Below are 14,714 nucleotides of genomic sequence, written 5' to 3'. Positions count from 1 at the left end.
GACTGTAGGTCATAAGACCCCCATTCCAGGGAGGGTCATTCCCAGAAGGAAGGAGTGCTGTTCAGAGAAACCTGGAAGAATTGAGGAGACAGGCAGGCCTGTGGGGTTTCCCTACTCAGTCTATTAGCATTATATTTCTTCTTCTTTTTTTTTGACACAGTCTCACTCTGTCTCCCAGGCTGGAGTGCAGTGGTGCGATCTCGGCTCACTGCAACCTCCGTCTCCTGGGTTCAAGCCATTCTCCTGCCTCAGCCTCCCAAAGTGCTGGGATTATAGGCATGAGCCACCGCGCCTGGCCTGTCCAACTATATTTCTACATAACTGTCCACACTTTGTTGAACCTAAGCAGAAAAATGGAAAATTCCTCCTGCATTTTTGGGTCTTCATTCCGAAGGCTCCCATGTACGCGTGTTAAGTACTTTTGTATGCCTCTTCTCTTATTCACCTGCCTTTTGCAAGTTGATTTCAGGGAACCTTCAGAAGGCCCTTAGTTCCTACAATGCACTAATGGCCCATATTCTTCACACTGCCCTCTGTTAAGTAACTTCCCAGTTCTCTGTCTAGTGGAACCTTGGCCGATGGGATGTTTGCAGGCGTGATGGAAGCAGAAGGTTGAAATGCACTTATCCAGACTTTCATGCATGTTTGTGCCTCAGCTGTCTCCCCAGGAAGAACATGCCCAGGCTGGCTCGCTGTTCCCAGGAAGAGGATGAGTAATGCACGCAGCAGAGCTGCCTCGGCCGAAGTGCCTAAGAACAGGTCCCCGACTTGCCCACAGACTTGAGCAAGGACAGTTTAGATCAACAGATCCCCAGCCCATCCACAGATGCACAAGCAATAAAAACATCCCAGAGCATGGGAGTTGTTTGTTACACAGCAATAACTAGCTGACATGCATGCTCAAGGGTCTCTCATCTTAAAAGCATATGTGACTCACAGCAACCCCTGTGGGCCTGTCTTCATGTTCCCGCCACCCTCCATCAACCATTCAACTCCGCTTCAGTCCGCTTCCAGACCCATCTACTCTCACTCTTGCTACCGACACTCTCTGACTTTGCTGAAACCACCCCCAGCAGTCCCCAGTGACCTTCTTACAATGAGACTCAATGGTGATTTGTCAGTTCTCATCACAATCAACATCTCCCCAGCATTTCCCATTCACTCCTCTCTTTCATCCTTTCTGAAACACGCTCTTTCCATGGACATGCAGATGCTCACCCTTCTGATTTTCCGCCTTCTCAATGTTCTGAGCTCCTGTTCTCTCCTTCCTGAAATGCTGCTGTTCCTCAGCTGCCTGCTAAGCCCCCTCCTTATCTCATACTCTCTCCTTTGGTGATCCTATACACTCCTGTGGATCCAATTTTCAGCTCTAAAGCTTCCACATCAACTCTCTCTAGTTCTATCTCTTTTCTTCAGTTTTTTACCTGAGTATCTGTCTACTGAGTATTTCATCATGGGTATCCTACAAACTCAATGCATCAAACCCCAAACGTCTTTCCTCCGAAGGTGCTCCTTTCCCACATCCCTTATTCAGTGATGAACACCACCAGTCACCCCATCACCCAAGCCAGATGGCTGGACTCAGTCTCAAGCCCTCCACATCCTCCCTCACCCAAGCAATCACCACATTCTGCCAACTGCACCTCTGACATCACTTGAACCCGGGAGTTTGAGACCAGCATGGGCAGCATGGCAAGACCTCATCTCTACAAAAAAAATTTAAAATTTCCTAAAGCTGCCCTTGTTTCTCCATCCCTGACCTGGGCTACCACATCCCCATGGGGCCACAGCTCCCGTCCTGACTAGCCTCCTTGGTCCCACTTCTGCCCCCATTCATTCTCCACACCAGTAGCATGGTGACACCAGCAGGGGCCTCTGACCATCCCCACTACTCATCTGAAACTCTCCATGGGCTCTGCTCTTTAGATGAGGTCTCAACTCTTCAATGGGTTGGTTTTTACCTCTTCACCCTCAGCTCTCACCGCCAATGCCCTCCCAATCCACTTCATGGTCACACAGCCAGCTCTCCATGTAATTCACCCACGAGCCACACTTCCTCTAATCTAGTGGCCTCTGCACAAGGAGTCCCTCTGCCTGGAATATTCTGCCTCCTCTTTTTACCTGGTGACCTGATGAGCCATCCTTTCCAACACCAGGTCTTCCCTGGTACCCCTTGACCCACAGTGTCTCATCGTCCACGTTCCCATGCACAGGTGGGTTCCCACAGCCGCCACAGCCCTCATTATCCAGCTCACAAGCTTAAAACTTCCAACTGACTGCATGCTCTGGGGTGCTCAATAAATATGCATTAGATGAAAAGGCTGAAACATTCCTACTTCTCCTTTGGGAAAAGTTTATTTATTGAAAGTATCAGGGTGGGCAAGGTGGCTCATGCCTGTAATCCCAGCAGAGAGGCCAAGGCCAGAAGAGGCCAGGGAGGCTGAGGCTAGAGGATCACTTGAGCCTGGGAGTTAGATACAAGCCTGGGCAACATGGCAAGATCCCATCTCAAAAAATAAAAATTAGCTGGGCTGGCCGGGCGCAATGGTTCACGCCTGTAATCCCAGCACTTTGGGAGGCCGAAGTGGGTGGATCACCTGAGATCAGGAGTTCAAGACCAGCCTGGCCAACATGGTGAAACCCCATCTCTACTAAAAATACAAAAAATTGGCCGGGCATGGTGGCAGGCACCTGTAATCTCAGCTACTCGGGAGGCTGAGGCAGGAGAATCACTTGAACCCGGGAGGCGGAGATTGCAGTGAGCCAAGATCACATCATTGCACTCCAGCCTGGGCAACAAGAGCAAAACTCCATCTAAAAAAAAAAAAAAAACAGGCAATAAACACAAACTGCTCTAAAAATGGGAAAATGTTACAGAATTGGGTTGTCTAAGATTGACTGACTCAAGGCACTCAAACTGCAGTTCTCCAGACCAGGCCAGTAGAGGGGGCTGTCGGCCTTGGAAATATGACATCATACCAGCCACGCAGCCTGAACAGACTCCAGGAATTCTTAGCATAAGGCATTTACCATGCAGATGGAGGGGCAGGGTTAGTAGGGGAGGGCAGCATCCCTGCTCTTTGCAGGGCAGGCAGGGGTCTGAAGGAGAAGCCAGGCAAGCCCCAAGCTGGCTGAGGAGCCCTCCTGGCTGGCCAGTGGGCAGGGGTGTGGCACTGCCGTGGCCAATCAGAAGAGCTGAGAAAAGCTCACAGGAAAAGATAAGGCAATGCTGGGAAACCGAGACTCGCCAAGTTCTACTCTCTTATTTGAAACGGTATAAATTGAGAAAAAAGGAAGCACTTCAAAACAACATGAACATCACAATGAGATCACACTAAGATCGTGGTCATGTGCACTGCTAATAAAGTAAGATAAATAACATGAGGAGGCGTTGTTCCTGGGTTCTGACCAAGTCATAAATTCTCCTCTGAACTGGGACTCTCCCTGATTCAGCTCAGGAACCACAGCTACGCCTGAGAATCCCTCCCGTTCCGTCCCCGTCCCTGGGCAGCGTCCTGCCAGGCTGGCTCTCAGCACATAGCCTTCAGAATTTTACAATTAAATTCAAGAAATAACAAGTTGCAAACACACATCAGAGGTTCCTTATACCCAAAACAAGCTTCACGGGCTCTATCCCATCACCAGCTCAAAGAGACCCCTGGCGTTTCCTCACTTCACCACGTCCATGCTATTCTGTGAAAGCACAAGGAAACAGAAATAAACACACAATTCTATCCATGGCACTTCTTATTCATTTCTTTGGTTATCTTACTTTTTGTTAGCAGAGCAGTGGTGAAAGTTGAAATGACTGGCTAAATGAGATTTAGGGATTACATGAGGATTTATTTTCATACGTTCTCTCCACTTGCAGACCTAGTACAGATTTGGCTGTATTTTTATTGTGCATTAAATAGCCGAGGAAATTAGACTCAAAAGGCAGATTAAGGCATTTGCATCCGAATTTGTACTCATAAATGCTGTGTCCTCCAGAAACCCAGAGCGCCCAACTCTCAGACAACCGACCCAGTTGCCATAGCAAATAATATAAACATATGGGTGCTTTAAGATTGCGCTTCACAATGCTGATTCTGCTTAGTGTGACTGCTGTCTACACAAGCCATCCTCTGTCACTGTTTGGCTTGGGCTTGTGACGCAACCCTGGTTGGTGAGATGGCAATGACACTCTGCTGGAGCCTTCTGGAAATGTTTTCTTGTCTTATAAAAGGAAATGCCGACAGGGACTTGCTCCTCTTCGTTGATGTCCCTGAGTGTTGCAACGTGGCGCTTCTAGCAGCTGGGGCCACCTCGGGACCGTGAAGGAAAAAGCGAAAGTATTTCTGAGAAGTGGCTCTAGGTCCCAGCATCACCCAGCTACTCAGTGAAGCAACGCTGCAACATCGCCTGCAGCTGTCTTGTGTTGCAAGAGAAGGCAGTGTCCTTGTGGTTGAAGCCAAAAGCATCCTAACAGGTACTAGGCTCAAAAGAGAGCTGGGGAAATACAACTGAAAACCAGAGTTTTGGTTCATTTTGAGTAGGGAAATACTGAAAAGACTGATCTCAGCCAGGGCTGGCAAGAACACTCTTGGACACTCAGGCGAAAGGAGAAATCGCCACAGCTTTCTAAAGGCCGCTTGGCAGCTGCGTACACTTAAACCAGACACAGCGCTTGCTGAAGCAATTCTGTTCTAAGAGTGTGTCTGCACATTGCTTCTCCTCTTCCTTGCCCTGCTTTCAGCCTAGGAAGGTGACCTGCACCAACAGCACCTGCCCAGTTTCCGCCCCAGTGAGGTTTCTGGGTTGGCTCAGCAGGGGACTAGGGTGGAAGGAGCGGGATATCTGGCCCTGCCTCCCACTCCAGCCCCTGGCTGGGATTCTAGGCCGAGCCTGCCTCTCAGGTTCCAGCTTCTTGGCCTGGGTCACTCTCTGCAGAGCCCCTCCCCTTAATCCTTTCAAAGTTGGTTCCCTTAACTCTACCCTTCTCCCCATAATTGACAGGCCCTTATCAATTCCTCTGTTCAGCCCTCTGAGCACACCTGTCGTCCAACATGCTTCCTGCCAGGACCCTAACACGCTCTCCTCAGAGATGCACCCCAGACCCAAGGACTTCACTACAGCCTTGCTGCCGTTGGTTAACTCAAAAGCCCACCTGTGCAGTAACTGGGACAGTTAAGTATACCACGGTTCATGCATTTTACACAATATCCTCTTTTCAAACAAATAGTTAGGAAGCAAGTACTTCATGTCCAAGAACTGGCCTAAGAACCGGGTCCACCACAGTGAGTGAAAGCCAGTCATAATGCAGCCTCTCAAACTCGAAGTCTTGGTGGGGAACTGGGCATGAGCCACACATCCCATGCAGGAAGGTAGGGCTACGAGCGCCCGGCCGGGCTCAGGGACACCGACGCAGCAGGAGCTTCTAGATTAATTACTAAGTGAACAAAACCACTAAAAACACAATCTCAACAGAACTCGCCTAGTCATGTGAATAAAAAGCGCACATCCATACGTGTGTGTTTGGGAAGGACTGAATGATGTCTGAAGAGGTGACTGCTGAGTGCGGATAAGGGAACTGCAATATTTGGAAGACTGAGGAGGGATCTTTTTCTTCCTTCCTGATAATACTTTTGTAGTCATTTTTGGCTGTAAGCACATCTGCATGGACAACCTTTGAAATTAACAAATCATCAAATAAATAAAACTGGTTATGAAATTGATTAAAATGGGACATCACCTGCTTGGGCCTAAACAGCCTCTTTGGCAAAACAGCACAGGAACGTCGTGAACAGATGCTCACCTGCTTTCCTCATCTTCACTTTAATTCCGTGATGCCTCTGTGTCTGACATCTCTCCCAGGGTCTGTGACTCTGCTGGTCTTCAGTGCCCACTGAGGGGGTCCTTTGCCGTCATCAGGCATAAAAACCTCAAAGCTCTCCATCCTCAACGTGGGGTCCCTGGGCCCGCGGCATCAGCCTCACCGGGAAACCTGTTGATCTGCTCATTCTTGGGCCCCACCCCAGGCCTATTCAAAGAAAGACTCCAGGGGCAGGGCCCGGCAATGTGTGTTTCCACCAGATCTGTGTTAATGCTCACATGAGCCAGCCCAGGTGATGCTGACGCCGGAGGTGCAAGGTTGGGAGCCAGTGTCTAAGGCAACTATGCCCATGGGGACAGGGGCAGCCCCTGGAGGTTCAGAAAGAAATTAGGGAAAATCTCTTCGGCACATTGAGGCAATTAAGACACACATGAGGAAGCTTTTTAATCTGTGTTTGTTTAAATGGTGTAAAGTCCCTCTCCCCTCTGCCTCCCTATGCAACCTCAACAATTCAGTCCCAAAGCCTCAGGCAGCAGCCTAGGTTGGGTGTCCAGGGATCAGAGCCCAGGCCAGAGGGTGGGCGCACACAGTGGCGGCCACAGAGAGCTCAAGCAAATCAGTAATAGGGGAAGATAACAAAAGCCAGTAAAAAAGAAAAAAAAGGCCAGGACTGGTGGCTCTCGCCTGTAATTCCAGCACTTTGGGAGGCCAAGGTGGGTGGATCATTTGAGGTCAGGAGTTTGAAACCAGTCTGGCCTACGTGGTGAAACCCTACCTCTGCTGAAAATACAAAAAGTAGCTGGGCATGGTGACTGGTGCCTATAATCCCAGCTACTCGGGAGGCTGAGGCAAGAGAATCGCTTGAACCTGGGAAGTGGAGGTTGCAGAGAGCTGAGATCACGCCACCGCACCCCAGCCTGGGCGATAGAGCAAGACTCATACTCAAAAAAAAAAAAAAAAAAAAAGAAAGAAAGAAAAAGAAAGAAAGAAACAAAGAAAGAAAGAAAGAAAGAAAGAAAATAAGAAGAAAAAAATACATTGTAATAATGATTTTCTTTAAAAGGCAGAGTAAACCCATCTAGGCATCAAATCATTAACAACAGTTATCTCCAGAGAGCAGACTAAAGAGAGGGCTGAGAGTGAGGTGGAAGACATAGTCACCTGTAATTTCCTTGCTCACGTGGGGTTATTTTCCCCCAAAACACTGTGTATTGTATTTTAAAATCAGCCTCCAAGAACATCAGCCAGGCCAAGTGGAGGACACAGGGTAACGGCTGAGGCCTCTGCCCGCCTCCTCCTGTCCACCCAGGCGGGTTTCCAGCTGTGACACTGCCCTCAGGATAGCCCAGAGCCTGGTACACACCCTGGCCACCTGATCCTGCTACCTGACTTGGACTCCAGCTCTGTCTGGCAGCACGGCTCCCCCTGGGCGGGCCAGCTCGCAAGTGAGCTGAGAACACAGGAATCTTCGCTCCTACCCAGCTTCCCACCTGCCAGTCTGAATGTTTCTGTTCTCCGAAATTCCTGTGCGAAAATCCTGCCTCCAGGACGACACTACAGCAGGTGGCTTTGGGAGGTGATGAGGTCCTGAGAGAGGGGTCCTCGCGGTGGGATTAGTGCCTTCACAAAAGAGGCCCCACAGAGCTGCTTATTTCCTTATCGCAGCCTGAGCAGGTGAAGACACGATCTGTGACCAAAGGCAACAGAGAGAAGCCAGGAGTGTGACTAGAACCATCGAGGGACACCACCCAATTTCTGTTCCTTAAGGAAAATGGCAGGGACAGGTCTCTGCTGATGGAGAGGATGGGGTATTACACCTAATTCAGTGAACCCTGAAAAATTCTGGCAACGCCGCACAGATAGAAGGGCAGAAAAGGAGAGGTGGTCTATGGGGATGCTTTGAGACCCTCTGATGCCATTTTTCAACACCCCAGGCACATGAAGCCAGGGAGGGCACTAAGCTCCCGGTGCCACCTTCCCCCTGAGGTGCCACCAGGCAAAGGGTGGGGGCTCCCCTTGGTTGTTACAGGCTCCCATGCCACACTCAACTTGGAAGTAAAACTACACATCCCAGGAGGGGAGTGGCTGCGTGGCCTGCATCTGGCCCCGAGTTCTTCCCACCATGCCCCAGGTTGCTGGGTGCTGAGCCCGGAAAGCAGCTGGAGCCCTTTCCTTCTTCCTTTGCCAGAGCGCCCTCCGATCTCCAAGAGGACCTGTGGCATCCTTGACTTAAATAAACCATAGAAGGATGAGCGCAGTCCCTGCAGAAGAACGAGCAAGCCAGGAAAAAAACAAACAAAAAAAACCAACCCTGGATCAGTGTAAAGACAGTGAGATCCAAAAAGAAGGGGGTGGACTACAGGTTTCAGGGCAGCATCTTCATCTGAAATAGAATGATTGCTCCCTGGTTGTCTGGTGTCTAGGAAACAATTTGAAAATTGGTTTGCTGCAAGAAGCAAAAGAACATTTTTCAAATTTTAACAATCCATATTCTTAGAAAAATTCAGTAGGTCACTGACTCAGTGAAAAACATAAGCATTTGTGGAAAGGGAAGCAATTTGAAATCTGGAGAGACTGCATAAAGTTAAAAAAAATTTAACTGCGTTTTTGAATGTGGCACTGTAAGACCAATAACTTTTGGTAGAATATGTTGGAAGAAAACAACTACAAAGAAATATGGGCTTTTACTTAGCAGGTCTGATGCTGGTAGCAGTGGCGGTATTCTAATTTCTGACTCTTTGGTTAAAAAAAAAAAAAAAAAACTGTCCATAGCTGGAAACTGAGCTAATGAGGTGACTGGGTCTCTTTTCCCTCCAGGAAGGTGCTGGTGCCGGATGCTGGGTTCTGGTGCTGTCCAGGGGACCCTCTGGCTGTATTTAGTTCCTAGGCTGCTCCACAACTCTACAGGGGTAGAAGTTAAGCTGCAAAACTGATTGTCCACAGCAAGGCGATTGCATTGTATCTGGTAGAGAGATAATTTACTTCCTGTTATAGCTCAGGCTGCTATAACAAAATCCCATAGACTAGGTGGCTTAAACAACAGACTTTTATGTCTCATAGTTCTAGAGACTGTGAAGTTCAAGAACAAGGCACCAACAGATTCCTTTGCTGATGAGGCTCCTCCTCCTGGTTTGCAGGCAGCTGTCTTCTCACTGTGTCCTCACATGCTGGAGAAGGAGCGGGCTGTGGTCTCTTCCTCTTCTTATAAGGACACTAATCCCATCATGGTGACCCTACGCTCATGATCTCATCTAAACCTAATTACTTCCCTAAATCCCCACCTCCTAATGCATCATATTTGGGGTTGGGGTTTCAACATATGAATTTGAGGGGGAGGATATAAACATTCAGTCCATAACATCACCTTATAGAAAAGATAACCCACAACATTATATTCTATTGCCTTATAGGATATAACCAGTTTTGCATCTATTAGCAGATGTATTTCAGCATTTGTGATTGCCTCTATGTGCCTGTTCTTCAAATTTCCTTTGAACTGGCCTTAAGTAATTACTAGCCCGTCACTAATTAATGAGTTTTCACTTTCTATCCACCTAAGAGTCAAATTTTTAAGCTTTTGAAAATTATCCTTTAGTATCACCACCTTTTGTGCACATCTGTCGTAGGACAGCAAAATGGGTAAATGCATTGTGATTGCTGCAAACCAGGTTTCTTGCTGACAAAGAATGGGGAGAAGCATATGGAAAGGGTGAAAAGGAGGAAGACTGGTGTTGCATTTGGATTGGAGGTATCCTTATTTTTTTAATATTTTGTTTTTCTAACTCTGCTCACTGAAATGCCTAGAAGCAATAACATTTAGCGTGAATGAACACAGCTAGAGCCCAGATTTTGGTTTCTAAATAGTATTCCCCACTAAAAAAAGAACTATCATTCCTTGAAGATACAGCTGGTTACAGACGGGGACTGGGAAAGTCCAGGGAGAATGTGGAACACTTTGATGTGCCATAAATCAAGAAAATACTCAAAACTGACAGAAATATGACAAAAGGACACTGGAGCCATCTTCAGGGTTACCAACTGGCTGGGTTTGGGATAACTTCAGCAGTGAAAAGAACGAAGGCGTTATTGAAGTAGAACACACGAAATTTTTAAAAAATGAGTAATGGTACTGAAAAAAGGGTGGGGCTAAAGGAAAGCTCTTCTTTATAGAAAAATATCAGATAATAAGTGTAAAATAAATGATTCAGAAAAGGATTATCAATGGCAAAAACTGGTGGGGAAACAGGATATTCATACAATCTCTGAGTATCACCTTGCAGGTTACTTATTAATTACAGAGGGGAAATATCTGCCTTTAAAATGGAGAAATGTAAGCAGTTCGTCAAATTTAGCATCACCCACACCAGGACAAACTGGCAGTATGTGCTCCTGACAGGACACACCAAGGACATATCATGGCCAATGCCATATTCTTGCCAAAAATACAAAATGTGCTCCTGACTCTGAAGAAACAATCATGGGTGAATACAAACTCAAAACACCTGCAAATAGGCAAGACTTTGGAAAGTACCTCATGGGTATCAAAGCACAGCTATTATCTCTAACACACAAAGAGCTCTGGCAGATCAGTAAGAAAAGAAATCCCTTCTTATCGTACATTCTCATACCGTCATGACCTAATCCTTGTCCCAGCTCTCACCAGCAACACCTGTCCCTCATCTGTATTTCTAGCAGGGATCAGATTTTGGAGCTCCATCTCTTCCTGACTTGCCATGGAGAACTCTTTACTTAGAGGTCTCAGAGCATTTCAAAGTCGTGATAGCCAGCTCAAAACCAATGTTCCTCCCATTCATCTTCTTTTACTTATGCCCTTTGCAGTTGGTGTTATCCCCTGTCCCAAAGCCCAAAGCCATCCTAGACCCCCAGCTCTCCTCCATGGCCCACATCACCACCACAGCCACACAGCTCCCAGCCCTTCCCTGTGCTCTGAGCCCTCTGCTAGGCCCCCAGGATCCTCTCACCCCTGTCACCACTCACAGAGCCTCACGCTACTGAAATACATTCCCTTGCATTGGGCTTAGACCCTTAATGGTCTGGTCCCCATCCTTCCCTCGTCTCTCCTAGACACACGCCATCCTACAGCCATGCCCACCTACACTGTCCCTAAGACTCGCCATTCCTGAGAACGGCCCAGCTCCCTCTCAGCCCCAGCTCAAACCCCCTTCTTGCAAGCCCTCATCATGAACTTCAGGCTAGATAGAGTGTTCTCGCCCCACAGCACCGAGCTCCAGCAGACAGATGGCGCTGGGCTTCGTGCGTTTCTCTGTCCCATGAGCTGCAGAATTACTCAGGGACGGGGCTGCCCTGCACTTCTGTATCCTTGGTCCCTGACATGGTAGCTGGCCCATGAGAGGAAATGGATCACTGAATGCCTTACAAAGCCCTTTCACACTCTTGCTAGGCTTTCAAAGCCTGGAAGCCTCCATGGAAGTGATGCCTCATGCTCTGAAACCTGAGGAGGTGAACACATGTTAGCACAGCCCCTGGCCCTTCCTAAGTTTGGAGAGCTCCCCACTCTATTCGTCTTGATTGAAAAGTGGGGTGCCCAGACCACTCCCACCACGGGGGATGAAACTGTCAAACACGGGTTTTTCCAGCTTCCCTGGCCCCCCACCCATCAGATCCACCCAGGGTGGCTTTGGTACAGGGGCTTGTGAAGCAACAAGGGACAAGGAGGTCTCCTTTTGGTGACAGCCACAGCCATTTCTCAACCAGAATCAACATACACTGTGGTCTGCGGCACTTCCTCCAGTTTCCAGGCCCTGAGTGGGATTCTCAACAACCCCTGACAACCACGTAAGCTTCCCCTCCTTCCCTCAACACACAAGCGCCTGTTCTTCCTGGCTCAGCCACAGGCAGCTTCTTTGCTTGCAGTTGAGAACCTGACCGATGAAACAGACAGAATCTTTGGAGGCCACGAAATTTGAAAGGGATCAGTGATAAACCTGGTCGAGACCACTATTCCAAATGAAGTGTGATTATGAAGAGGCAAGCATAGGTTTCATGTCTGTCCTCAAAAAAATGTCTGGATACAATTCCAAAGGAGGAGAGTCGCAATGCACTCGGCAATATGGACATAAGCGCCATCCCCTTGATGACTGATGGGCTGAGGGCCACATGCTTGGATACCCGCTCAGAAGACGCTCCCACTGATTTTGTCCCAGCTTGTTACACGGATACTCTCACAGCTCTCAGAAACAGTTTCTGGTGTTTCTTTAACTCTACAGGTAAAGTGCAAGGTCACCTTCTACGCCTGTCTACTTTCATGATTAACTATCACTGAGACACATGATCGTGTCTCTTCCACTGGTGGGTCTGCCAGCCTCATGCCACCCCCAGTCTTCGGGAGCAGGATGGAGTGTGAGGCTTCAGGTGCAGCGGTGACAAGGGTGGCTTTCTGGTGCAGATTCATATTCAAAAACTTTGGGCAGTATCAGAGCTTGATCTGCCCATACTGAATTCTGAACAAGTGGGTAAATGCATAGCGTGTGGTCACAGTGATCAGCCCTTCCCTGGCAACCCTTGGTAGCAGGACATGGTTTCTGATCATTTCCATCCTGACTGCATCGCACCAGAAGCCCGGGCTGCCCAGCAGCGGTGCTCTGGCTACAGCTCCGGGAGGAAAGGGGAAAGCCAGCTCTTACCTGCCTGTGCAGCTGTGATTAGGGCTGTGTTCCCCTCGCTGTCCTGCCAGTTGACGTCAACGTGGGGGCACTCTGCTAAGGCCACCACGGTATCCACAAAGCCGTGGTAGCAGGCGACAATAAGGCCGGTCTAGAAATGAAGAGGGGAAGCGGGTCAGAGGGGCAGAGCTGGAGCATGGTGGGTCAGCACTGGGGACCCCGAGGGGCACCCACTACCCTCCAGGGGGCTGGACAAGGCAATGACAGGGACCTGGAGTCCCAATTCTCAGAGATGGGTTAGGGTGAGCCAGCTGCTCGATCCTTCTCAAATGTGTGTTGAGCACTGACTCGAGTGAGGGCCTTGACGTGAAGACATCAGTGAACTGCTGAGGTCTCAGCCCTCCTGCAGTGTGCTTTCTCCAGGGAGGGAAATGCACCAACTATGGGGCTCATAGAGAAATAAACGACAGAGCGCGGCAGACGGCGATGGGGTAAAAAAGGTGCGTGCAGGGCGGGGTGCAGCTCTCTAGGGAATAGGGTGGTCAGGCTGGGCTTGGCAGAGGTGATGTTGGGGCCCGTGTGTGAAAGAGGCAAGGCAATGGGCCACACGGATACAGAGAGGGGAAAATGCCCCAGTAGAGAAAACAGCTCAAGCAAAGGCCCCAAGTCAGGACCATGCCTGGTGCATCCAGGGAGCAGCCCAGCGGCCGGCGGGGCTAGAGCAGAGTGAGTGAGAAAAAAAGGGGTAACCCGGGTCCAGGAGGCAACAGGGGGTCTCAGAGACCGTGGACAGGGCCCTGGGGACCCCCTGAGTAGGAGCAGTGTCCTGAGCCGTTGGCTGCCAATCATCTGCATCCACTCTGGCAGCTGGGCGGAAACAGGCTCTAGAAGAATGGGGTGGAGGTGGAGGGCTGATGGGAGACCACTGTGGGGCCAGGCAGGCGAGGATGGTGTCACACCAGGGTGGGGGCAGCAGCTGGGGAGGCGAATTTGGATTCTGGAAAGGAAGATTTGCTGTTAGAATGGAGGTGAGGTTGAATAGAAAAAGAGTCCAGGATGACCCGAAAGTTTTGGCCCTAGCAGCTGAGAGGATGCAGTTGCCATCAAATGAGAGGGTCAGGATGTGGGACAGAGTGGGCGTGGGGACAGATGGCATGCAGACTTCAGTGTACTGTATGAGACTGTCTCTGGACAACCCAGTGGTGACGTCAGGTAGAGATGGACAGCAGCGTGGAGTCACGGGGAGAGAACCAAGCTGGATACATACACTGATAGTTGATTTTGTAGATCTATTAATTAAGTATTACCAGATGTTAAAATCCCAGCTCCCGGTGGAATAGCGCAGGAAGTGGGGCTTTGGTGGGTGAGTAGATCACAAGGGTGGAGCCCTCATGAATGGGATTAGTGTCCTATAAAAAGGACCTCAAGAGCTCTCTCGTGCCTTTTTCCTCCATGTGAGGACACAGAGAGAAGTCTGCAGTCTGCATCCTGGAAGAGGGCCCGGGCCAGAACCCCACCATGCTAGCGCCCTGATCCTGGGCTTCTAGCCTCCAGAACTGTGAGAAATAAATTTCCACTCTGTATAAGATCTTGGACTTCCAGAACTGTGAGGAATAAACTTCCATTCTGCATAAGTACCCAGTCTATGGTGCTTTGTTGCAGCAGCCCAAGTTGACGAACAGACCTCGTAACAAAGAAAAACAGCGTAGACTCAGGTGTGAGGCTCACCACCTCACAGATGCAGATACAGTAAGATGCTAAAATTCAACCCAGGGTAGGAGCTAATGACCAAGCAATCAGGTGTCACTCTTGGCACTGCCAGCCACGCCACCACTGCATGAGAGGCACAAAGTTTATATTTACAGCAACTCCACAGGGGCCCAGCCCGATTTTTCCCAGTTTTTGTTTTGTTTGTTTGTTTGTTTTTGAGACAGAGTTTCGCTCTTGTTGCCCAGGCTGGAGTACAATGGTATGATTTCAGCTCATTGCAACCTCCACCTCCTGGGTTCAAGCGATTCTCCTGCTTCAGTCTCTCAAGTAACTGGGATTACAGTCATGTGCCACCACGCCCGGCTAATTTTGTATTTTTAGTAGAGACAGAGTTTCATCATGTTGGTCAGGCTGGTCTCGAACTCCTGACCTCGTGATCCACCCACCTCGGTCTCCCAAAGTGCTGGGATTACAGGCGTGAGCCAACACGCCCGGCCAATTTTTAGTAAGAATATAATTTTTCATGGAACAACAAGAAGACTCGAGTA

General features: G+C 49.2%; 1 protein-coding gene across 2 annotated transcripts in view; it reads right to left on the bottom strand.

Moving 5' to 3' along the window:
- ANKRD33B (ankyrin repeat domain 33B) overlaps nt 1-14,714 on the bottom strand; it is a 106,607-nt gene that overhangs the window by 37,547 nt on the left and 54,346 nt on the right. For both annotated transcript variants that reach the window (XM_032135924.2, XM_058430123.1), the window contains exon 2: nt 12,478-12,607. In XM_032135924.2, the coding sequence (XP_031991815.1) occupies nt 12,478-12,607 (130 nt within the window). The remainder of the gene's footprint in view (nt 1-12,477; nt 12,608-14,714) is intronic.

The sequence above is a fragment of the Hylobates moloch genome, unplaced genomic scaffold (genome assembly GCF_009828535.3).
Source record: "Hylobates moloch isolate HMO894 unplaced genomic scaffold, HMol_V3 SCAFFOLD_17, whole genome shotgun sequence".
Lineage (NCBI taxonomy): Eukaryota > Metazoa > Chordata > Mammalia > Primates > Hylobatidae > Hylobates > Hylobates moloch.
Note: the sequence above shows the minus strand (reverse complement) of the source record. Positions and strands in the feature narration are given on the sequence as shown.